The following is a 25,606-nucleotide window of genomic DNA, read 5'->3' on the forward strand; positions in this document are numbered from 1 at the left end:
CAACTGACTGGAAAAAAAAAAAAAATCAAAACTGTACTTGCAAAGTAAATAGAAAAGCTGTTAAGTCAATCTATTTTGAAGTTCTGATTTGGAAGCAATCAAAGTTGACCTACTTTTATGTGGTCCAAATATTTCCAAAATTTCACAACTGGAAAAAAATATAACGTACTCTACTTTTTACACATTTCACCCTCAAATGGCAGGATAACACACACGCACTTGCGCTCGCTTCCTTTCCCCCTATTTCTTTGAAATGCAGGGCGCATGCTTGCTTTTATGTGTGCTATGAGGGCTTGGAAAATGTGTTTAATACTGGTGAGAACATTATCATACAAACAGTCACTGGATTATGTAAGGTATTTATTAAGAAAACAAGAAGACACAAACCCGAAACATTTAGCACATTAAACTCTGGACAAGATAAAAATTTGCTTTTGATGTTCCATTTCTGGTTTTCTCAGCATAGCAGTGCCTACATTGCTGCTGGTAGGAAACTGCCAGTTCCTGAAAGGGCATCTAACTCAAAGCGAAGCCCAGCAGGTCATAAGCCCATTGACAAAAAGCTGTAAAGAACTTTCACACTTTTCCAGGTTCCTTTATCTTGATGTATTTCTGGTCCTAAAAGATATTTTTCAATTTGCAATTACATGTTTCTCAGAAAGTCTTGGTTATAAAGCTGACATGGTTGAACTGCTGGCTTTGCATCAAGATTTCTAACAGAATTAACATTTGAATCACTTGAGGCCCTATTCACAAAGCAGAGGACTGTTTGCATAATCAAAAATGCTTTATTTTGCATGCCAGTAGAGAAGCTAAGGATTGTAGCTGAAGCTCACAAACAAAATTCAAGTGATAGGTATTGATGTGTGTCTGTATGCTGCTGTCTCTAAGCCTTGCTTGCACAAATAAGCACAGATCTTTATAAAGGCAAAAGAAAAGATTTTGGAGCAATGTATAGTCTCCATTCAAAGCCTGATTAAACAGGCTTTGCTTAAGTTATCAGTTTAAGGATTAGATGGACTTCCCCCTCTACCAAATGTGGATGAGTGTTGGGGGCACTTTTATGGCTGGGTTGTTGCAAGAAGATGGATGTCTTTCTAAAAATATGCTCAATAAAAATTTATGAGTTTGAAAGTTGCTCCTTCTATTGAGGAGGTCAAACTAAATAACCTATAAAAGTATATATCTGTGGATACTGGGTTCAAGACTTTCTCAACACCTTTCTGTCGGATTTCTGCTGGTGGTCCAAGAGGCTTATGAATTGCATTAATAACCTTCCCAGCTCACCATCAGCCCATGCATTCATGTTTTTCATCCTTTTTTATGGCTGTGGACAAGAAGGTATAATGTCACATTCAAAGAATTTGTTTCTTTGCATGTGAATAACTCCTGATCAGAGTTCAAGAGTACGAAGCAACTTCTAACCTCTCTGAGGCAATAGGAAACCTCTAGTCCTTAAAAAAAAAAACTTAGGTATCAGGGGATTTTATTCCTTTCCTTTTTTTCCAGAATGAACTTCTGTTATGTTGTTGCTGTTAAATCAAGTTCTTCAGTGAAGTTTAGATGATGAAAGTTTTAGTTCTGCCAAGAAGTTTGGGTTATAATTATTGCAACTTTGGATTATTTGACCTTAAAAAGGTGTATGATGTGATCCAGCCTTTTACTTGCTAATGTACGTCAACTAATTGAATTAAAAAATCATAATGGCATGATAAGAATTTTTAAACGAATTTTGGACATTTTCAAGTCTTAATTGGCTTCCTTTTAGATGGATTGATTTTTTAATTTTTTTTTTTTAGTAAGGGACTTGGAGCTTTCGTTACCAGTGCTGTTTAGTTCTAATTAAATTCCTTTATTTAAAAATATACCAATTAAAAGCTTGAGGTTTAAATAAAAAAATAGAAGAAAATGAGGTTTAAATTAAATGAAAAACATCTTGGATGATAGATATGCTTGTGAAAAGAGAATCTACGGTTTTGAGCCTTCAGTATCATAGTATGAGCTTTTACTCTGGTATGTGTTTGTAGGTCTGCATCTAGGTCTGGAAATCAGAATAGAGATTGCATTAATCTCTTAGGATTTTAGGTTTCAAAATATTTAAGAGTCTAAGCACATTGTTAAGAGGACTATGTCCTTTTCTGTACATTGCTTTGGAGATGTCAGCAAAAAGGTGGGTTTTACTCTGTTTCATACACCCAAGTACTTTGCAGAGTTTACTGTTTTTTATGGCTGACTGAAGTGCGTAAGTTTAAAGTACTTCAGTTTCTCATTCATTTGTTGTAATTACAGCGGCCATTAACCTTGTAAAATTATTGACAGGATTATAAATCTATGTCTTTGAGAACTGTGTAAACAAGTTTAGAAAAGTTCCTCAGGTGAAATGAAAGCCAAACTGTACAAAGGGACTAGGTTCCACTAACAGCACTTGTTAAAGCCCAACAAACTGTTGGAAAAACACCTGCAGATTTATACACTCCTTCATGGCAGTGACACCACCACAGTTCCTATGGTGTGTAGTACTCAATGTGTAGTTAAGGTTAAAGATACCTTTAAGATATGGATACGCAACCGTAGTTTCTTCTCAAATAAATGGTAGTTCTTAATATTTTACGTGTAGCTTATCGTGGTCACAGAGAACTTTGTGAGAGAAATGTGTTTCACTGCCTCAGACCAGGTTTGTTTATCCGTGGAGATCTTGTCTGTTTGTTTCAAATGTTGTCAGGTTGTCATATGCAAGCATCCTAACCAGCTGGGGGAGAGATATTTTGAAGTCTGTGATCTGTCATCACTGGGATGCTGAGCCCTAATTAGAAATAAATGAGTAGTGTTCCTGTGCCTGTTTCATGGACTGATCTTTCCTTTTTCTGTTTGGGAACATTTCTGTTCTGCTTTCATAGAGCTGGTGCTATTTGAAATATTGAACCAAGGTGGGAATTCAGGGAGGATGTTTAGCCTTGTGAGCATTAGGACATTGGCTGCCACTATTTTAATATGCATATCTGAACTGGAATGTGCTCTTAGACTTTAGTATGTCATCAGTTCTTGATTTTTAGCCAAAGCTTTCTGGCACGTGTTGGTACAGTGATTTAGTATTTCTCATTTAATCAGTTCCTTCAGAGGTGCAGTTTACTGTTGCAAAGTGTCTGATGTAGCATACACACTAACTAGCCATGCTGATGGAGGAAAGAAGTTCATTAGCATCTGTGGGTACTTGCTTCTGTCCTAGTTCCTGTGACCTTTTTCAGGTCAGACTGTTGGCAGAAAAACTCAGCCCACAAAATTTTGTGGCTTTGTTGAAGTCATTCTTTGATTTACTTGGGATGAGGTGATGATGAGCAGCAAATCACTAGTGAAGAGCTCCAAGGACTTTGTAGTGGTTGAGCTGTGTTTTCCTGCATATTAAATGCTCTCACTTTAGTTGTAGAGACTAAAAATGTGTTTGACCTTTTGCAGTATCTCAAAATAGTTGCAGATGAACTTGCTTCAGGAGTTGCTTGGAAAAGGCTTATGTAGAACAATATGTGTTCCAGAGAGTTTTGGAGGTTCAGAAACTGCTTTAAAGCAGCGATGTTTTTGTTACATTCCCAAACCTTGGTCTTATGGACATCCCATTGTTGCTTACCCTGGAAGCATTCAACTTCTGTGCAGTTGCACAGCACTGAGGAGTCTTGTGTCTGTGTTGGGGAGATTTTTTTGGATTCAGTTGGTGAGATTATAGAGTCTCGTCTTTGACCATGCAATGCTGGTACATTTATAAAGAGATTGTATCCAGTGGCTCTGTGATGTTCAGGTCCCATATTGGCAATATACTGATATGCTGAGTGGTCTAGTCCAATCTGTGCTTGGTCAAATCGAATTAACAGCTAAAGTTTTATTTCCTCCTTACTTGATTTTTGTAAGTACAAAGGAGCTCATCAGTTAGAGTTACTGCTACACTTATTGATTCAGCCACACAGACTATTAGTATTTTATTTGCTTTAGTCTTTCTAATTGAAAATGGAAGTTACAGAGAAATACAGTGGTCTAGTCATGTTGTAGTTCTCCTTCTAGATCCTGCTGCTTGCTAAGGTGCCCTACTTGTTTTCTGTTCCATTTCTCCTCAGGGACAAAACCCTTCATGCCTTGTGTTTGGTTAGCAAGTCACTTTTGTGTTCAGCCATAATAATAAAAAAGACATATTTAAAGAGACCCACTAAAGAATTGTCTTTATCTCAGGGGTCAGGTACTCTCTGGGATGATGAACCTAGTCTAAACTCTGGGGTTTTGGTTTGTTGGCTTGTCCTGAGCTTTTGAATGGCATTCAGGTCCTCTCGTGAAACTTTTTCACACGGTACATTTCATTGCAAAAGTGTTACCACCACCCCACCCCCTTTGCGTTTAGTTCTAGGCTTGTTTTTTTCTGATATTGACAGAGTTAAAAACTCTGCATGCGTTATCCATGTGGTTTTGTTCCCTTTTCCCTCTAGCCTCCTTTCTCCCCTTCCTACTGCGTTCTGGCAGCCTGGAAGAAGATGACTGCCCCACTGAAACACTTAGCAGTGTCCATGCCTGGGCAGTGGTAAAGAGGAGAGCCAGGACAGAAGTGATGTCAAAGGCTGGTGGTTAAGAATAGATGTTGGTGTGAGGATCTTGGGAAGAGGATTACCACTACAACAGTGGGTCTGGAAGAATGCGAATTACAGAGGCCATTCAAAGCAGCACAAGCTGTAGAAAACAGTAACAGGAGGATAGGAGGGATTGGTGACTTTGCCCTCAGCCAGGAACCTATGGGATGGAGATGGCGAGTCTACTTGGACAGGGCTAGCACTTCCCACGCTTTCCGTCATTGGTGGGGTTAAAGAGAGAGGGGAGCAGAAGTGGAGCAAGGGACTTGCAGATGTGTTCAGCCAAGAACAGCTTTGGGATTGTGATTTTGGGGAAACTGTCAGAAGTTTTGCTGCTGACACTGCCCCATCTATAACTCATGTTGGATTCCAGACTTCTTGGCTCAAACTTCTGCTTCTGCCAAATATCTGAATGTTAAGAGTGCTCAGGGATTCTCTGGGAGATGTTAGCTGCTGAAGTGCAGCTTTAAAGTACAATTTTCCACTGACTAGATGTAAACTTAGACAAATTGGGCAGATTTTCACAGAAATGAGAAAAAGCATGTCCTTGACCTGAAGTGTAACTTTTGAAGGCCGCCTTTCAATGCATGAGATCTGAGAACTGTTTGAAGAAAAGGTCACCAACATTAAAGAGCGTATTTGTTCTCTCGTCCTCTCTTGGAAAAGGCTGACCTATTTTGACTGGAACAAAAGCTGTTAGATAAAAACTGTAAAAGATGAGGACATTTGTTTAAAGTTTGGCAAGGCAATAGTGTCATCTTTCAGGAACTAGTACTTTAAGAGGCAGTGCTATCAATTTTGCTACTGTCATTGTTAATTACTATGATTCTATAAAAAGAATTTTATCTGGAAAAGCAAACAGTAAATTGTTGTAATTATAATTGATGCATGACACAACAGGATGGAAGAACTGAGTATATTTTCAAGGGGGCTGGGAAGTGATGTTTTATCTCTATGTAGTAGACAGACAAGCTGTTGGCTGTTGAGTTGGCCTTTTGAAAAAAAAAATTTAAAAATTCTTACCACCTGTGGTGTTAATGGGTTATGCTGGCAGATCCCTTTAATGTATTTTCTCACATTCCTTGGGTGTGTTTTAATTATGTTGTTACTCAGAATTCCTTCCAATACGGATTTAGATCCATAGTTTGGTTGGTGTCATGCATCTACACAGGTAATTGTGAATCTGTACTTGAAAATTAGGGATGTTTTTAGCAAAAGTAGGAGGATAGAAATGACTACCTTATCTCAACTAGGTCTCTTCTAAGCATCACTTAACTTTTGCATTACCCTGTCACTGTCAGCTGTGGCTGTCAACTCTGTGAAGCTGAGACATTCCTTCAGCTCATCTTTTCTGTTCTAGCACCTCTCCTGCTTTCTCTGAGGGCCAGCTGCTTTTTAAAGAAACATACAGAGCTTACCATCTTTTGCTTAAAGGAAAATTTTTGTCCTTTAAAATGCAAATTTTGAAGTTGAACAATGTCCACAAGGTTTAAATAAGCACATGCTGCTCTAGGCAGTGACATGGTAATGTAGATCTTCACTGTCGTTTAAAGGTAAATCTGTAAAGTTTGCAGTCATCCTGATTTAGATTCAGTTGTATTCCAGGGTGAATAAAGCAAAAATCGTATGGGTCTGTTGTATGGTTTTCTGTTTCCTCCCAATTGCTTTCACCTTAAATTCAATTAACATTGTTGATGAATGCTGCAAGAGTAAGTGACAATTAAATGACAGTGTGAGAACTGAGACAATACCCAGAGACTAGAGAACAAAGGCAGAAGGAGGACAGGATATCTGTTCCTTGTGAGCTGATAGGGCCTTTAGATGTGAAAAGAATGCTTAACCGTATTTTCAGACGATAGATTGCAAAATGGATGACCAGCAGTGTTGGCACCAAAGTGCTTTGCTGTTGGTGGTACAGGATTGCTAGCAGTTTCTGATACAAACTCTTTCACCTGATTTAGTCTGGAAAAAAATGTAACCTTCACTTGTATTATCACTGGGTTTTGCTGCTGTAGTGTCTGCCAGCTTGCTTCATCCATCCCTTTATTGCTTTTTTTTTTTAATGTTGGAAATTAGTTTACAAGTTACTTGAGGGAATCTTGCATTTTTGTAGTTTGCGTGCTTAGCATATTTTTGGATGGGAAAGAAAAATTTAATACAAATCTTATATTAGGCATCAAAGACATTTAGCCAGAATTAAGGTTATTTCCTGTCCTTAAAAATGTTTTTAAATGCTCTAGACTTTTAACCATAATTAGAATGAATAATATCTAGTAGTTCATTATTTTGAGTTGCTTTCAGTGTAAGTTATGCTATGACTGGATTTCATTCACTTTTTTATGAAATCCTTGTTCTTTTCCCGTACCCACTCCACATTGTTCTCTTTTCAGTTACAGAACAATATGCCTTATTTTCACTGTGATTGATTTTGTTTACTAAAATATTTGTAAAAATAGGTATTTGCTAGCTTTCTACTGAGGCTGCCTTTCTTTAACCTCTAAATCATTCCACAAGACACAAAGTGATGCCATGTTCATTCCAGCGTTATTTTCCAGCTGTGGGCGAAGAGGCATGTTGAGCCTTACCCACCCAGAAGAAGAAAATTGACATGATCCTTTAGAGGCTCCTGTCTCACTCCCTCTTTGAAAAATAGCAAGACATATGCCACGAGCCTTTTTTTTCTGCCGCCTGAAGTGTATGCTGACAAATCTGTCTGCTTTTCATGCAGCATTTTTGCTGGAGAAAATGGCCCACTGAGAAACACAGCAAAAGTAATTGTTTTAAAACCAGCTTTTCTGTAGAATTTCTCATTTGTAAGTAGTGGTTAAAGTATGCTGGTAGGCAACTGGGGTTCATGTTAATGCAATTACATTCTTTCCTAGGATGCCTTTCTGTCTTCTATGTGCAAAAAAATTATTCATTGCAGGTACATATGGTTAAGTGTTTTCTTGTTGTGTTGATGCATTGTGAAAAGTGAGTACCTAAAGTCACACTGACTTCATCAGGTCACGAGTTTCAGTACCGGTACTGTTATTTAGTCCCTCATTTAGACAGTATAATATTAATATTGCAGGTATACCCTTTACAGCAGAGGAACTTTATTACAGTTGCAAAGTCAATCATTCAGATGTAGTCAGAATTAAGTTTACCTGTGAAAACTTAATTTGGTCCCTCTACTTGTACTGCTCATTCCTTAATTACACAGCAGCACTGTGTTTGCTCCCGCTGCATGATCTCTGCCTATGTCAGATGATGAACGATTAATTTAATTCTGTGTTCTTGATGGGTGGCTCTAGCTATATGCACCCACTGTGCATTATTAAAACACAGATGGTTTTGAGATTATCTAGAACACTCATCAGTGTAATCTGACTACTTAAATATTTGTTTATCTTCTCAGGACCCCACTTGCTGAGAGTCCTTTTAAATGATGATTTTGAGATGACTTTCAAAGTACTTGCATAGCATTGGGTAATACCAGTGTAAAGTGTCGCCTGGGGTTCTGTAATAATTGTGTACACTCAGTGGTTCTGATAAGCGTGAGTGAAGATCAGAAGATGAAATGTCCAGAAAATGAGGAACATGGTGATGATACCAGCTTGAGTGTCTTAATGTGATGCTCAGCCAACGGTAGAGGTAAGGGTAAAGATCAGGTTGATTTTCTCCTGACTTGATCCTGATGGACTTTTCAGCTTCTCTGATGGATGGGCAAGGTCCTTCCACTGAAGCTGGACCGTAAACCTGGATCAAGTTCATAACTGGGCCTGTATGAAAATAAAATCTAAGCAACCACTTCTTCCATCTATGACAAAAAAATGGAAGAGCTGGGAACAGTTAATGGGTACAAGCACACACGTCGGTCACTGCAGGATAAGTTGGGCTGTGAACTTATAGTTTGTCAAAGCGTGAGATAAATGCAAGATAGATATGAAGCAGCTGTGCGCTGAAAGCTCATACCCTGGCTTATCTCACAATAGTGACTTCAGGAATGTCTATCTTGGAGAAGCCGAGTTAGTGTTGCAGAAGCCCCTATAATTGTAGTCCGTCTTTGCTTTGAGCACTTGGCATGGCATTCATTTTAATTTGAACTTCTGTTTATGTAACTTTCTAAGTGTTTGAAAAAGCAAATGGAAATCCATATTCCATTTTCCAGTGTTGCATCTGTACTCCAATGTTTGCAAGCTCTCATATGGATGTGTCCTGCTTGAACTGAAATGCTGGCTGGTAGCCGTCATAGGTTGCTTCTGTCTGTAGACTGAAATTGGAGGAGAATGTGGAAAACTGCCAGGCATTTTCATTGATTCCTGCTGAAAGCAGTGGGTTACTGATCTGTGGGGATCTTGGGTTCTGATATGGGCTTCAGTGGAGAATATGTGCTAGTGTCTACTTCCCCCTAAGCGTGAGTGCTTGCCCACCCCATGCTCTGCATCCTGTCCCTTTTCTCTCTTGTCTGCATGCTCTCACTTTCCACTTCCTGTGTTTTTCCACCTGTGAAGGCTGTTTGGTTGTCCTCTCATTTTTCATTCTCCTTGCCCAGCTGTCGCAGCTTCCACTGTGAATCACAGCCCCTTGTGCCATCTCCCCTTTTCAGTATTCCTCCTTCCTTTCACACTGCTGATACTCAGTCTGACCCAAAGAGGCGATTTCAAAAGCTTCTAACTTGACCAAATTTAGAGGATTTTCATGGATATGGCAAAATGAGTATTCCTATTTTAAAGGCCTCTGTATTTCCAGATTTTGAGTCTCTACTCCAAAACATGGGGTTTAGAGGTGTTTTTTTGAAGGGGAAAGTTATTCAGTGGGTTACAGAAGTTGTTACTAAAGCCTGGGTTTTGGGAGATGGGAGAAACTGTTTAGACTGAAAACTTCCAAAGAACTCATCCTAAGGTAGGTAGATATTTAGACAAAAACTGTGTCTGAAATTCATCAAGATAACAAGACTAATAACAACCAGTGACGGTTTTATTAGTAGATTGTGCTACTAGTCCCAGTCGTGCTATGTGTGCATAAAAAAGTAGTAGAAAGACTCCTGCTTTCACATGCTACCTGCATTGTTTACAGCTCTAGTTGTTTTCTGTACACGCTGACATATTTTTGGTTTACAGTTTCCTCCTCTTGAATACTGAAATGGACAGTGAAGGCAAGATTTGACTGGCTGCTAGAAGATATGAGTGGCTTATTACAGTCTTTTTCCATGAGAGTCTGACTTTAATAGGATGATGTCTCATTATTTTTAACCGTCTATACTTGTGTCTGAAGAGCATTGGGAACAATACACAATGCATAAATTTATACCTAGAACATAATGAGACATTCATTTCATGTGGCAGCAGTCTTCTGTATATCTGTTAGAATAATATAGTGTAGTGCTTTTTTTGAGCTTATTTGATCAGTCCTTCCAACACTTTGTTCCAGTTCAATAGGCAAAGAGGTTTCAGCAGGTTTGTGACTTGCCTTTTGCTTAGCGGACTACAGCCGCAGCGAGAAGAACCTCTGAAGGTGCCTATGTGTTGTTACACATGCTCTTATTCTGTATTTCTTCTTTAATACATACTACACTTTCAAGTAGGAGCAGCAAATAGAAATTTCACAAATAAAAAAAGTACTTGGTTAAAAGTTCAACCCACTTGTGTCAGCCTGAATTTCAGCCTTAGGAGGTAGATGCAGCTGATGTGATCCATGTAGTCCCTCCAGCAAAGTAGCCTACAGCTGAAGGGCTAGCAAATCCTTTCTTGCAAGGATGTGAGGCACTGTGTGCTACACTGCCTTTTTTTTTTTTTTTTTTGACTTAATGAAAACTAGAATAAGGCCATTTGTTAAATCTAGAGGAGACTGTCATGAGATTGGAACTGGCTGTAAAGAAGGTAATTCAGCTTAAGCCTACTAATAGCCCATTGGAACAATTTGATGTTTTTTCTGTTCTTCCTGTAGCTCACAGATTCTTCTGAAATTTGTTAAGAAAATTCCTCCTAGAAATCTTTAAAATCTGAACAGTGACCTATGTATCTTTATTGCATTGTGTCCACTAATATCAGAGTGGAAGCTGACTGGTTCTGTGCGTCTATAGGTGTGCAGCTCTAAAATCAGTTACTCGGGATTACAAGTAATGGTCACTCTGCAGAATATATCCTGTGGTGAGAAGATGGGAAGCCTGTGGTCAATGTGGTGTAACCTAGGATGTATAGTTTTCACTGAATTTTGTCATTTTAGGGTTGTAGAAAAGCAAAGCTATTTGCTTGTAGTAAATTGTTTCAGGTGGGTGAAATGGAAAATAGCGAAGTGTAGATTTGGGGACTACATTTCTGAGGAGGAAATTTCTGCACGTTTATTACTGCAAAACCAATGGAGTGCTGAATTCCTGTCTCTGTGCTAGAATTATAAGTAACTTTTTGCACACAGAAAGTCCTACTGTGTGGGAAGTGGATGAGAAGCATAAGGGACATTGTGCTCCAAGGCCAAATTTTAAAAATTGCTATAGAAGACGTGAAGATGGAAACATAAGTTGCTGGGAAGGGAAGGAGAACTTCTGTAGTTTGTGCAGGCAGTAAGATGCATTTGAGTATGTTTGTTCAGAAGACATAATGAGGTGAAAAAAACCACGAATGTTTTCTCACTAAAGATGCCTTTCCAGGAGAGCTCAGAGTGAAGAGACTGAACGCCACTGCTTATGAGAGGAAGTTGGCATACTGTCAGAGAGCACCGTTGTGTCTGCAGAGTGTGACAAGCCACAGAATTTTACAGATATGTTGTTTGGCTCTGAAGCACAACAAATTATTTGCTTTCACAAATTTGTGTTACTGACTAGAACCTGTGTGCTTTGGTGTCTCAGAAATTAAACAGGGCAGCAAAGGTGCACAGTTACGCTAACAATATTAGATGGGTGCAAACTGCCATGACGTGCTGCCTTCAAGAGTAAAACTCTCCCAATGAGAGGTGTCCTCCGAGAGTGACAGTGGGAAAGGGTGAACACTGCATGTGAGGAGTAGCATGGGAAATGGTGAGCACTGGTGCATGGTAGCTCCAGAGGACATCTCAACGACTATATACTGAGCAAAACAGGTGTTTTCATAGCTATACTTCTTAGAAAAATGATGGGAATATCACAGCCTTTGCATATAGTAGGAAATCAGAGAGAGTACCAGCAGCAGTTGTACATTACGGTGAACATGAACAGTATGAGGTTGAGTTCTTCTGCTACTGCTGAGAAAAGCTTCCAGGTCACTGAAATCTCAGACAATTTGGAAATCATGGGTGATTCTTCTATCTAGGGCCACAGTGGAGATTTGTGACTCTTCACAAAGTGAGAACAAGATGATAGTCAGGAATTGCAAGACTGAATTAATTGTGGTAGGATGATCTGAGGACCATAATTAATGTTCAAGCTTGATATACTTGCCGTGTCTGAAAGTACCGTCTTTGCTAGTGCTGCTAGTGAAGTTGTTCTTCCTGCATGTTGACAGAAATAGTGAATTTTGTTGATTTTGACATACAGCTGTGAAATGTTACTTTATGGGCATGCCGGAATAGCCTTTTTCAAAACACTCCCAAGTCTTCTAGAGGTAAGTCAAGGCTGATCTGAAAATCACAACTCTTTGTTAATGGATTGTCAGGCTTGAGCTGATGCTGTAAACCCTGCAGGGAGCAAAGCACTGATTTACTGATGCTACTCAGGTTTTGGGTAAGAATTGGCTGCAGTCCATCTGGCTGGGCTTGCTCGTGGAGTGTGCGTACTTTAGAACCCCGTTCATCTGGGAACAGCAAAAAGCTCCTTGACCAACACAAGCAATAAGGCAGCTTGCCAGGAGCTCATAATAAATGAGAGCATCCCCTTGTTGGAGGAGAAGTCTCTGATGGTTATTCAAGCAAATACAAGGTGTTTTGTTGAGGTATGCAAATATGGTTATTAGCCCTTGATGGAGAAATGCTGAGTGTTCGTACTTTTAGTGGCTCAGGTCATGAACTTCTGTACAAGTCACATAAATTATCATCTTGGATGTCGTTAATTATTGAAGTATGTTACCAATTTCTCTGCCCTGTTTTTTACTGCTAGAATTTGCTGTAAGAGAATGTGCAAGAACAGGTGACAGAACAAGAACCTGCCTGTTCAAATGCATATAATATTCTGTCCAAAGTGGTTTAAAAAAGAATTTTAGCATTATTTGCTGCTGTGCCTCCTCAAAACTCTTTGGGGAAATGAATTAAAAGTGCTGCCATCTGTTTATCTTACATTTAATACCAAGGGTAAAAAAAGAGTGCCATCAGTTTTGAAGCAGCATTATATAATTTTGTTTTTAAAAATACATGCTAAGGATACAGGGAGTACTAGTACATTGGTCCTACTTCTGTGAGTTGTTGCAATGCTTTTTCAACAACATTTTAGTCGTTTTATCTTGAAAGGAAACAACTCTTTGTGAAATCTGTGGGTGATAATCGCTGGATGGAGATGGCATTCTCTGGGAGAATGATTTTGTTCTAGAAATAACACCAGGGACAACAGCACCTGAATTCTTGCTGAGCTCCAGCAGCAGCTGCATTGGCAGCTTCAAAGGTGAAGTGAGGCTTGTCTCTGGCTGATGCTGATAGATTCCCTGGACTCTTTTTCATTCTCTTGGATGTGAATTTCTGGGGTTTGTCTTTGAATTAGTGGAGTTCATCCAAAGTTCTATCCTCTTCAAGCAAAAAGTTGCCCAAAAGAGGTGTATTGGTCATTTGTTCTGAAAGAGGATGTTCCTGGAAAAAAACACACCGAGCACCATCAGTTTGTATTTCATTTTGTTTTTAAAGTACTCTGTGGAGAAAGAAACAGATTTCCTATTTCAGACAACCTTTTTCTTTTTTTTAATTTCCTTTTCCCCGCTTTTTTTAAAGCAACAAAGCAGTGGTTTCACAAAGACAGGCAATCTTACCAGTAAGAGTCCTGATAAAAGAGCACATGGCGTAATTCTCTTTCACCAGTTATGCTTGCTTTCTCACAATATATATTGATAATGGAATTGCTTCTTATTTCCGCAGTGTAAAATTAGTGCAATTAAGATGATTTTGCTTTCCGTGATATATTATTTACTGTCTTTCACTTGGACTAATGGAGAAGACAGAAATCTCACCCTGCAGGTGATGTATTGTAGTTCTTGTAATATATGGCAGATATTGAATATTGAGGCTGTAAAAGGGGAGAATTGGATATATTAGAGAAGATAAATAAGAGTGGGGGAGGGGACTGAAGAGGAAAGACAGTATTTGCAAAGACCTCAGGGTAAGCTGCTTTCAATGTACTGTTTAAGCTTTAATGACCCATATACAGATTTTAGCAACAAAGTAATGGCCAACTAGAGGAATTAAAGGCCTCAGGTGATGATCTGTACAGCAAAAGCTGGCAGAGGTCATAAATACTGTTACAGTTTGACACAGGCTCTGGTAGGAGGCAGTTTTATGTTCTCAGTCTTTCTGCATGTATGGTCATTTGACAAGGTTTGAGGGAGGAGCTGGTAAAAGCTCAGTTACTGCAGGTGAATTCTTCTCGGGGTTCCCCCAGGTTAAAGGTTCTCGTTTCTGGTAGAAGGTACCTTTCAGAACAGTTGTTCTGATTATCTGTTGTTTGTATCCATACCTTTTTTAGTAGCAGTTTTTCATTGTTGTCCTTTAAAAAACCACAATGTATCCAAATCTCTCTGAGCTTTTACTCCAAGAAATTCTGCAAATTCTGAGATGAGGATCCTATGAAAATTGTGCACGATTCTTCCTTTGAGAAAAAAGCTTCTACTTAATTTGTGGAATGTTAAAAGTTACTAGAGATGCACTGATCAAATGTTTAAAGAGAGTAATTGTAATTGCAATAGCTGATTACAGCTCAGTGGCAACATATTCAGAGCACAGGAAAGATTTCTCTGTGCTAACTCTCTGAATAGCATGAGTTGTGGAGTGCAGGCCAAAGCAGGCTCTTTTGAAACATATCTTCTCACCTCTTCAGCCAGGTTGAAGGGTTGCCTCATTCCTGGTCTGGAGCTTGCTCACAGGTTTGCAATCCTGTCGTCATGATATCTCTGATACACTCGCTTTGAAGTTTCTGTATGGTATTATCCGGTTTGCTGTCTACCTTCTACCTAGCGTGAACTCTGAAGTTTCGCTGCTGAGGATGCTTGTAGAGGAACACTGATTCAGCCAGATGCCATGTTGCTATTGTGTTGCTTCCTAGAGTGATCAGCTTGTCACATCGATCTCTTAAAAACCAGTATGAGAGATTATATGTCCTTATCCTAATTCAATGCCAGATGACCCCTGGAGTTACCTCAGCCTGATGGAGTACCCTCAATAGGGCAGCAAGGGATAATAGTGCTGTGGAAGCTCCCTAGCTTCCATTTTGCATAGTAGTGGGGTGAGACACATGTTTGGTGTTTAGTTATTTTCTTTGACAAAAGAAGAAGAGTGACAGAAGAAAGTTCCATGTTATTCAGTACAGAAATATGCCACTCATTTGCATGTCTTTGTATCTATTATTTACTTTGCTGTGGTGACTGATAGTCCTGCTCAGATGTATGCATGAGATGACAAGGCACCAACGACAGAATGACATTGGCAACAACACATGGCTTGTCAGCATATATTGTTAAAATATGCCATGTCTTGTGGAACATTAAATATGTAATATGGTATGAACATTAAATATGTATTATAGTGTAAAAGAAATTTAGTGAAGGAGATCACCTGGAAGTTCACTAGATAAGTCTTTGTCAGTAGTCTGAAAACATGAGCTAGTGCCATTAAAAAAAATGTGGTGAGAAAATACCATGTATTTACTCTCATGAGCTAATGCAAATGATTCCATCAAATGTGTGTTATGTTTGAGAGAAAGAATTATTGCTTAAAACACTGTTCTTAGCATAGATGTTGTACTTTGTTTAGAAGGCAGCTCTGTTGTGTTGGCTAGGAAAGATGATATTTTGAAAAGACACTTGACTTTTATCTGAGACAAAAAAAAAATCTTTGCGTGTAGAAACGAAGTTGACATCTGGTTGATCAGATGTGAGTGATTGATTCATTTAGAGGACACTGCACAAGGGAAGCGTCTCTAGCCGCAGCTCGTTTTTGCCTCGAAGTGAGGTTGAGTTTGACCAACAAGGTGGAAAAAATAGCACTGAATGGGAAGGTGTGATCTTCAAACACACTGAATGTGTGGAACTCATGGACATAGAAGATACAGAAGTACAACTAATGGTTGTCAGTTTATGAAACTCAGATGTCAAAAGAAAATCATCCAAGTAATTAAAAAAAAAAAAGCCAATCTGTGTAAACTATTTGGATCCTTTTTAAGATAACATGTATGTTTTGCTTTTCAGCTTCTCTTTTGAAAGGACTGAAACATGCTAACATTGTGCTGCTTCATGACATCATTCACACCAAGGAGACCTTGACACTTGTGTTTGAATATGTGGTGAGTAAAGTAACAAATGTTCTGGCTATGGTCCAGAGTGTGTTGAATTTGATGGAAAGCTCTCTTTATCATCGGTGATCTATGGATCAGGCCAAAATAACCCTGTACTTTCTTCAGGAGAGTGGAGGCTATAAGAGATGATGCTTTGTAGTGGAGTGTGCTGAAAGTGGAAGGTTGGGATAGACCAGATTCAGAGATGGAAAAGTAGCTACTAGGGCTCTTGAAGGGCCTTATACCATTCAGTTGACTTTTCAAACTGCTTCCTAGTTATAGTTTATTAGAGCTTTTTCTTTACTGATCAGGTAACTTTAAAATAGGTGAGGATAATGTCAGTAAGAAGAAGAAAGGACTGAAATGTTTAACAGGTAGTTCCTTCATCAAAAGTGTGTAACAAGTTTAAATGGCTTTTGTTGTGACTGGCTTGTGCATAGTGTCTTTTATAAGCAATGTCAGTAAAAAATAAGTCTGGTGCACACAATTTAGAATTTTGGATTTTTTTTTTTTTTTTGCCATGACTAGTGTTTTACCTACTAATTAAAACTTCAATTTACATAGTACACAGTGTAATGATCTAATTGTGTTCAGAGTATTACTTTCCAAAGCTTTGGGCTTGGCCTCCTAATTAATCTTTTTAGTTTTTCTAAGACAAACATATGGCATTTATGTAGAACTACTTCAGCATTTAGCTGTGGAATTATGCAATGTACTATTATAATTAACTTCCCAGTTTTCACAGATGGGTCCAAGAACATGTAATTTAAAAGAAACAAATGGATTTAAAGAAGGTTAGATTTTCAGTATAATATCTGTTATTGTGTTCTAGTTACTAAGAGACTGCATTTATAAAGTACAGTGATTACTAGTTTTACACTTAGTACATCCCTACGTAAGACAGATGGAATAGTTTTGTGTGTTTCTTGGGAGCATGCCTTAATTTTTACTTGATAGTGCACAGAGCATCTTGCCTGGAGAAGCCATTCACCTTGTCTGGTTACGTAGAAATGCTACAGTGTAATAATGTGTGTATTCAGCTACAGGAGCCTGCAGAGCGATTTTATGCAGTACATATTTTTTCACCTCAGGTATAGGAACATTAATGAAAATTTAATTCCTTTCATTAAAATCGGTGATTCTTCTGCTCCTGACTTATACACTGAATTAGCATAGGAGAAGCCTTGATATTTAATTTTATGTAACCGTCAGTGTAGACTTATTTACATAACTTTACATGAATGCATTTTGCAGTCCCTTTTGTCAGTGGCTGTATTTAGCTCTATTCATCAGAACTGGTTGAGAAATGAGATATATAGACTATGTTTCTCCTTAAAACAGATGTTTTTGCCTAGTATACTAATGTCAAATTTCAAATCTAGCTGTGTAATTGGTGTTACTGAGCTCTATATCTGTAATGTCTGGTTTGTTTGTTTGGTTTGTAACCCCTGTACATGTACGACACTGAGTAATATGAGTGATTTGTACTGAAATCAGTAGAAATATTGATGTGATTAAAATTACACAGTGGCATATGTTTTTGAATGACTGAGGCCTAACAAACTTAAAAGGGATTGAATTTGATTTACTTCGTAAAGTGACATCGTGGAACTGATACACTATTGCCATTAATCAGTATTGGCCATTTCAAACATAGTAAAAACCATTTGAGTGAGATGTCATGATTAAATTAGGGATGAACAGTTAGTGATCCAAGAGTTCTCGGAAAAATGGAAACTCTGGCTTGCTAGGTTGGTGACGATTCCACTGGGAAATTAATACTGTTGAAACGTCTGAGGTTATCAGAGGTGTTCAGTTTCAGCATTGACCCTGAAAGAGTAGAATGAAATTTAATTTCATGTAGCATCTTTCACCGCAAAATGCATTGCAGTAAAAAGTTAAAAGCTGAAAGCAGAATAGCCTCTGAAAGAAAACACGGCAGTGATTAAATTCTCTGGGTACCTCAAATTAGATTTTTTTTTTTTTATGGAAGTCTGTCAGATGAAAACATGACAGAGCTTTTTAACTTTAACCTTGGTGTTCCCCAGAAGCAAGAAAAGTCACTCTTTAAAAATTCTATCTGACAGTTGAACATCAGGAGAAGTTCATTCTCCATATAAACATTTTGGTGGTGAATGTGAAGCTGTATGCTTCTGTGGAAGACAAGAAGTGGGGCTTGCTCCTTTTGAATGAAAGAACTTAACTGAAAATAGTTTAGTATATACAGTACCTTGTTAGTACGGCATCATTTCTTTGTATGCTTTGGTAACTCTTACATCAGCTATGATTATTGTCAGCCATTGAAGTGTACCAAAAAGGGAGCTGAGAGCTCAGTTTTATCACTGGGTGACTGAAAGCCATTGCTCATTACCTGAGGAGTTTTGAGGATGAGCTGCTTGTAATCACCTCTACAAAACCTGAAGGGCTGACAGTCTTTCATGTATGAATGGTAGAGAAGATGGTTTCTGTACAGTTAACTGGGATGTACTAAACAAGACCTGAACACAAAATATGACATTTTGACACATTTTGCATGCGGTATCTGAGACTGCAATGATTTCTGTAAGAAAAAAAGGTCAGTTCAGCTTTACAGGTCAATGGAGGAGCGTGACCACATAAGTTTTGTTCCCCTCCTCTCCAGGCTCTGTGTAGGTGTTAGTTTATGTGACCTTGTGGGTATGCCAGCTGTAGTGCGAGTGTCATGGATATAGCCAACTTTGCCCAAGGAAATGATGAATTTTACAGGTGAGATCTCAGACATACTGAGATATCTTTGAAGATGGGTTTACATCTGTTTGTTTTAAAATGATTAGCTCCTACCATTTGTTTCTTCGCTTGTTTATTTAGAAGGAAGATGACTGTATTTAGAAACACTTAATTGCTGAAAGGCAATCCTAACCAATTCATATTGCTACAGGCTTGGTAGAATGATAATGAGGTTTTTAGTGTTATGCATAATTATGTAAGTATATTATTATCAATAAATGAACCAGCAACTTGTCCTATTCCTGGCATCTAAAAGTGAGCTTGTATAGCAATACTTTACATTATGCTTTCAATATTTATGAACTAGATTTGAAACAGGAACAGATACATTTATAATTGGAAGTATGAGTAATGAGTAGTAATTTTTCTGTCTCAACAGTGAAAAAACTCCAGACTAATCTAACAGTGTAATTTAAACCCAAGCATTTTCAATTACCTTGCCTACTTCAATCTTTGTGTATGTTTTGCCTTCTTAAAAATTACTTTCCATTAAAGAAGAAAGTTTAATTCTCATTGCTTCATTACAGCAGCTAAAATAGGTTGTTACACAATGAGTTGGCTTAATAAAGTTCATTAGTTACATTTTCCTCCCATTTCCTGTAAGCCAATAAGAGGTGTGAATTTCCTATTTTAATGCTGATTGGAAATTGAGTTATATACTGTTTATTGGAATTAAGAGTTATAGAGCTGAAGTTTCAAAACCTGAGATATTGAGTTTGTCGTGGGACATCTTAGAAAAGTATTATGCAAGGAAATGGTCGACACTCATTACCTAAAATGATAAAAAATTTTTGCATTGAAAATTTTTAATTTCTTACAACTTTTGATAATATGGATCAAATTATTTGCATGGGATTCCCCATGCAGCGCTACAGGCTTGGGGAAGAGTGGCTGGAAAGCTGCCTGGCTGAAAAGGACCTGGGGGTGTTGGTCGACAGCCGGCTTAACATGAGCCAGCAGTGTGCCCAGGTGGCCATGAAGGCCAACACCATCCTGGCTTGTATCAGGAATAGTGTGGCCAGCAGGAGCAGGGAGGTGATTGTTCCCCTGTACTCGGTGCTGGTGAGGCCGCACCTGGAATACTGTGTCCAGTTTTGGGCCCCTCAATACAAGAAAGACATTGAGGTGCTGGAGCGTGTCCAGAGAAGGGCAACAAAGCTGGTGAAGGGTCTGGAGCACAGGCCTTATGAGGAGCAGCTGAGGGAACTGGGGTTGTTTAGCCTGGAGAAGAGGAGGCTGAGGGGAGACCTTATCGCTCTCTACAACTACCTGAAAGGAGGTTGTAGTGAGGTGGGTGTTGGTCTCTTCTCCCAAGTAGCTAGCGATAGCATGAGAGGAAATGGGCTCAAGCTGCGCCAGGGGAGCTTTAGGTTGGAAATTAGGAAAAATTTCTTTACGGAAAGGGTAGTCAAGCATTGGAACAGGCAGCCCAGAGAGGTGGTGGAGTCACCATCCCTGGAAGCGTTCAAAAAACGGGTAGACGTGGCACTTTGGGACATGGTTTAGTCTAGTCTACCCTTAATTGGTTTAGTGTGGACTTGGTAGTGTAGGTTAATGGTTGGACTGGATGATCTTAAAGGTCTTTTCCAACCTAAACGATTCTATGATTCTATTGCTTTTCTTTTTTTACTTCTTTTATTAGGGAACATGTGTTGAAACTAAAGATAGGATGGCATTGCTTGTTTATGAAAACAAGCAAAGCAAGCCTCATTATTTTAGTGGATGAGAGGGGAAGGAAAATCAGTAGAGTCCCAGAGCTGCTTTTGAGCTCTCATCACTAGGATCATTCAGCCATGCTTAATACCTAGACGAAATTAGGGAAACCGGGCACAAGAAGGAAGGAGGGGTCTTCTAATCCTTGACTGAGAGTGAAACTTATTTGGAGGCTGCTTTACCTTATTTTGATGCGAGGATGAAACGATGCGCAATTTTTTTTCCTGTTTGAGGTCAAAGTGCTTGTCCAGCTATGGTAAGCAAGGACTGAAAGCTAGTGAAGCTCTTCAGCAAGCCAGATGCCTCCTGCCACCCTCATGGCAGACACCCCTGCTTGCCGTGAATGTGCTTTGCCCATCCAGGGAAGGAGCAGAGCCGTTGAGGGCTCCCAGCATAGGAGCAGTTGAATTTAGTAGTTTCCATTTGTGTTGACTGGAAAAGAAGCTATTCCCCTGTTGGTTTAACCCTGCCTCATGCCCTGGGCTTGCCCCAAGTTGCGCTACTTAAATTGCAGTCAAAAAGACAACAGAACAAGGCTGAGAGGAAGCAGAGAGAAAGGAAATCCCCTACTATTAAGAAGAGGCAGTAGGGGAATACTGCTCTTGGGAAAGCCTTGTTTTTCAATTTTAATGAGCAGATCAGAGACAGGAGCTGCTGATGTCCAAGTATAGGTTGGAAATGCAAACAAAGTTAGCTTCAGGAGGTAGGGATTCAGAAGGGATTTCAGAAGGAAATTGCTTGGTGCTTTGCCGAGAGGTAAAGACTGTGCCAGACATGGGAATCGGCAGGAAAGAAGGAATGAAAAATTGTATTTAAATTCAAATAAAAATACTCCTGCTAGGCTAAGAAGTTTACACAGATCAAGCAGGAGGATGAAAGATGTTACTCAGTTTGCCACATCATCCTGACTTTGCAGGATCTCACAAAGGTTGTGTAGACTTCATACGGAGGGTGCATAATGATGAATAGATGTGTTAATAAGATTAATCCAGATTTACAGTCCAACAGATTGGGAGGCTGTGTGTATCTGAATGTCTATTCTTTGTATGATTTACTAATGTTTTTTATAACCTTACTAAATATTGTTTAGATTTGCAGTGTGCTTTGCACCATTTAATAATTAGCATCTATTATTTATTCTTCTTTTTATTAAGTATTAATAAGTGTATTCAGTGTAAGTATTTAGAAAAAAAGGCAACAAAATCAAAGCATAAAAAACATGCAGAGTTGAGCTGACATGCAACACTGGAAATCACGTGAGATACTCTCTCTAAAGACAGATCTCAATTAGTTTTTTCCTAAACTACAGATAAAAATTTCAAACATCATTGTAGTTCATCAAAAACACATACACGTAGTAAGATGCACCTGCCAGTGATAACACTCTACACAATATAGGTAAGGCCATCGCCCAACATGGTAAATTTCTACACATGAGGAAAACATGGAGACCTGAGGGGGGAAAAAAACCAAGAATGAGCAAACATCTAGAATAAAGGCTTCTGAGGCAAAGTCAAAGTAAGTAGGGCTGTTTAGAGTTGGGGAAGAAAAGAATGAGATGGTTACAAACCTTTAAATATATCATAGGGAAAGACAGTGACCTATATCCATGTCAATGGTAAAGAGGATAAAAAAGAAAATCTGAAATTGCAGTAAAGAGAAAAATTAAACTATAGGAATGCCTCTTTAATGGTAACAATAGTAAAGCACTGAAGAAGCTACTATGGGGTGATGGTTTCTCTAGTACTGGCAGTCTTTAAGAACAGTTTAGACAAATCAGCAGAATGACGTCATTGATAGTAGTTATGAGTAAGTTGATTATATTTTCTTTTTGAGATCCTTTCTCTGTTTATCTTTCTGCATCTTAATTTAGCAATTAAATATGAATACTTGTAGTCTTTCAGTGAAGTTAATATGCTGTTACTTTCCTGTATCAGGAATTGAAGAAAAAATGTTGGTTTATTTTACTACTTTAAACAAAATTTAAAAACAAAAAAATCTTTCTAGTTTTAGGTTTGGGTTTTGGGTTGGGTTTTTTTGTTTGGGTTTTTTTTTTGTTGTTGTTTTAGCAATTCTTTATTTGTATGTTATAGATGTCTGGACAGCTCTACCATCAGTAATATTCTGGTGGCATCCCACACATTCCTTATCTTTTAATTTCAGTAATAAACTGGCATTGTCTAAGTGCCTCTGAGGTGAAACCTGACAGTATCTCAACTTGCACTAGAGACTATCCAATCTAATTAAACTTTTTTCTTGGGCTCTTTAATAATGTGGGTTGTATCTGCTGTTTAATTCCTGTTAAAATGAGAAGCTCTGATTTATTCAGTGCAGATTGAAAAAACAAACAAATAAACAAACCACCAACCCAAAAACTGGCTGTTTGGAGAGTGATGATTGCCATAATTCTAAATCTTAAAAAGAGATTTTTCCTTCCTGAACTAGAAGTATGCGGCTTTGTACTAATTTAATCATATGATAAAAAATACATCTATGAAATCTTTAAAACCAGAAACTTGGGGCGAGTAATTCTGGCAAAATAATAATAATAAAAATCTTGGAGTCAGAATGAAGAGATCAGTAATTGCAGATATCTTTATAATGTGTTTATAGCTTTATGATATAAAAAATAATTAAGGAATGATGAATAAGGGGAATCAAGAATCAAGCTTGAGTAATAAACAGAGTTAACACTTGAAAGTTAAAAAGGCCTATTCATTTTCTCTTGTTTTACTACTTTGAGTAAAGAGGATATAATCCATGGAAGCATCATTTTTCTTTTGTGCACCTTACAGTCTGAACTGCAATTTTCCCTATAAAATTTTTATTAATCTTACAATCATGCATGGACAGTTAGGATTAGGAGGCATGGCAGAAAACAATCACTCAGCCAATGTGAAGAGAGGTCTACCATAGGATGCTGAAGCTTTTAGAGAAAGTGTTTGCGCTACTTTTTTCCTGCCCTGAGGATGGCATTTTGTTGTAGCCCAACACACCACCATAGCAAAGCCTTTTGTGCCAGCTCAGCTTCTGTAGATATGTCTATACCATCCACGGCCAGTACTGTGCCAGTATTATAGAATCATAGAATCGTTTAGGTTGGAAAAGACCTTTAAGATCATCCAGTCCAATAGTGTGGATACTCGACGTAGTGTGGCTGTATGGATTGTCAGCCTCGCTGCTGTGTGTGTTCTGCGTATATGGTCCTGGAGTGAGTATGCTCCCTGTCAGCTTATGGATATCTGCCATGCTCTAACAAGAAACTTTTTGTATCTTCAAATTCTGCTCTTTTTTCTTCTTTTTTTTTTTTTTTTTTTTTTTTGTGGTATATGCAGATATAGTGGATATAATGGTCAGTGCTGTGTAAACCTAATAACTTAGCAAATTAAAGAAAAAGTGCACACGCACATCTGTGTGGGCACATGTATTACAACTTGCTCAGCTTGTAAACATTATCCCAACCCTGCTGACTTTGGGGACTGTAAGTCCATCACAGTTTACACAAGCTGATGATCTGCTGCTAGGTTTTGATCATACTAAACAGGAATTCCTGCTGATTTTTGAGATGTCATTCCTTTGTTAAAATAATCTCACTTAAAGTGTTTACTGTCCCTTTAACCTGATTTACTAAGAAAACAAGGCTGATACAATTATTGAGGTGGCCAGAGAATAAGGAAGAGGATAAACTGGCATCTTTAGAAAACTGGATTTTGTTGAAGATGTTAGTTCATTCAGCAATTCTTTCCGCAGCAGTGTGTGTCGCACTTGTCAGAGTCACAAACCAGATTGTTCTCTGTGCAATGAACAGAGGCTTTGTATCAATAAATAAATATATATTTTCTAATAGCAACCAAAAATCAGACAACTGTGCATTCCCTTTTCTCTCTGGGATTTTTGGGTAGGTCTATATATGTGTTATGTACTCCCTCACCACCCAACCTCCTTTTCTATATAATATTGTTCATGTGTTTTGAAGTATATTTATCTTTGTTGACAGTGTGAGAGAAATACAAGGCACTAGAAACATCTGTTAGCAAAATTGTTTTCATTAAAGGTGTCTTGTGGGGTGGTTTTTTTTCTTTCCTGAATCCCTAATATATATCTTTCCCCTGCTGCTCAGTGCAGCTGGTGCGGTTGCCTTCTGCTGTTTTTCTGGAGGTTGTTTAGGTATCACCAAGAGATAGCTTGTAGAGTATTTTTTTGTTAGCATGGCTAAAACTGCGTCGTCTCATAGGGGGAAAAGATTGAGTTATAGAAAGCCATCGAAATACTTTAAAAGGACAGTCTATGACACTTTTGAAAATACCAGCAGCACGAAATTAGTTTAAACCGTGGTGCAGTAATCTGCAGAGCGCTTAGGTTGGAGGATACATGCCATTTAAATAGAATTAACTTTTCTTTGTTCTCCTGTCACTTCAAATATTCCTACTGCCTGTGCTTTTATTGGTAAATTATATTATCGGTCTAAGAATTTGTTAGTGACAAAAGGGAGAGTATTTTAGTCAGTAAAACTGCTAGGGCATCAATAATGTGTGCTCTCCTTTGAACAGAGAAGAATGGCTCGCAACAGCCTCGCTGCCTCAGCGGAGCAGCACAATCTGCTGCATGATGGCATCGCCGGCAGCCAAATACTCCCGTTTTTGTTTTAATGGAAGGGTTCTTTCACATTGCTGGTTTTACATGATGGGAATGCGGTTGGAAATGCTTCCTGTTCCATTCACAAGCCCCAGGCTCTCCGTGCATTTCAGCTTCAAAAATGACAGCTGAAACCAATTAGGCAGAATTATGGGACAGCTAAGTCACATGGAGACTTATCATGACCGAGGAAGAGGAGGGAAAGAGAATGTGTTGCATGGGAAGTAGAAATGACTAATTTAATTAGAAAAGAATGACAGTCACATTATTATGGAAAAGGGCTGGCAAAGTAGAGCTCATTTCATGTCACCGGCCGCGCCTTTGAAAGGAGACATCCTGCCCTTTGTCTGAACACATTTGTGTTTGGTAGCAGAGTCTCTGATTTCTGAGCAAGATAGTTGGGCAAAATAGTTGATGTTAAAGCAAAGCACTGAGCGTATCTGAGGACATTTGTAGCTTGTGGTTTACT

General features: G+C 38.6%; 1 protein-coding gene across 3 annotated transcripts in view; it reads left to right on the plus strand.

Annotated features, from left to right (window-relative positions):
* The window catches only part of CDK14 (cyclin dependent kinase 14), a 258,581-nt gene that overhangs the window by 119,132 nt on the left and 113,843 nt on the right, over positions 1–25,606 (plus strand). For all 3 annotated transcript variants that reach the window (XM_075705351.1, XM_075705350.1, XM_075705349.1), the window contains one exon: positions 15,938–16,032. In XM_075705351.1, coding sequence (XP_075561466.1) covers positions 15,938–16,032 — 95 coding nt within the window. The remainder of the gene's footprint in view (positions 1–15,937; positions 16,033–25,606) is intronic.

This window comes from Pelecanus crispus, chromosome 2 (assembly GCF_030463565.1).
Source record: "Pelecanus crispus isolate bPelCri1 chromosome 2, bPelCri1.pri, whole genome shotgun sequence".
In the NCBI taxonomy this organism is placed as follows: domain Eukaryota; kingdom Metazoa; phylum Chordata; class Aves; order Pelecaniformes; family Pelecanidae; genus Pelecanus; species Pelecanus crispus.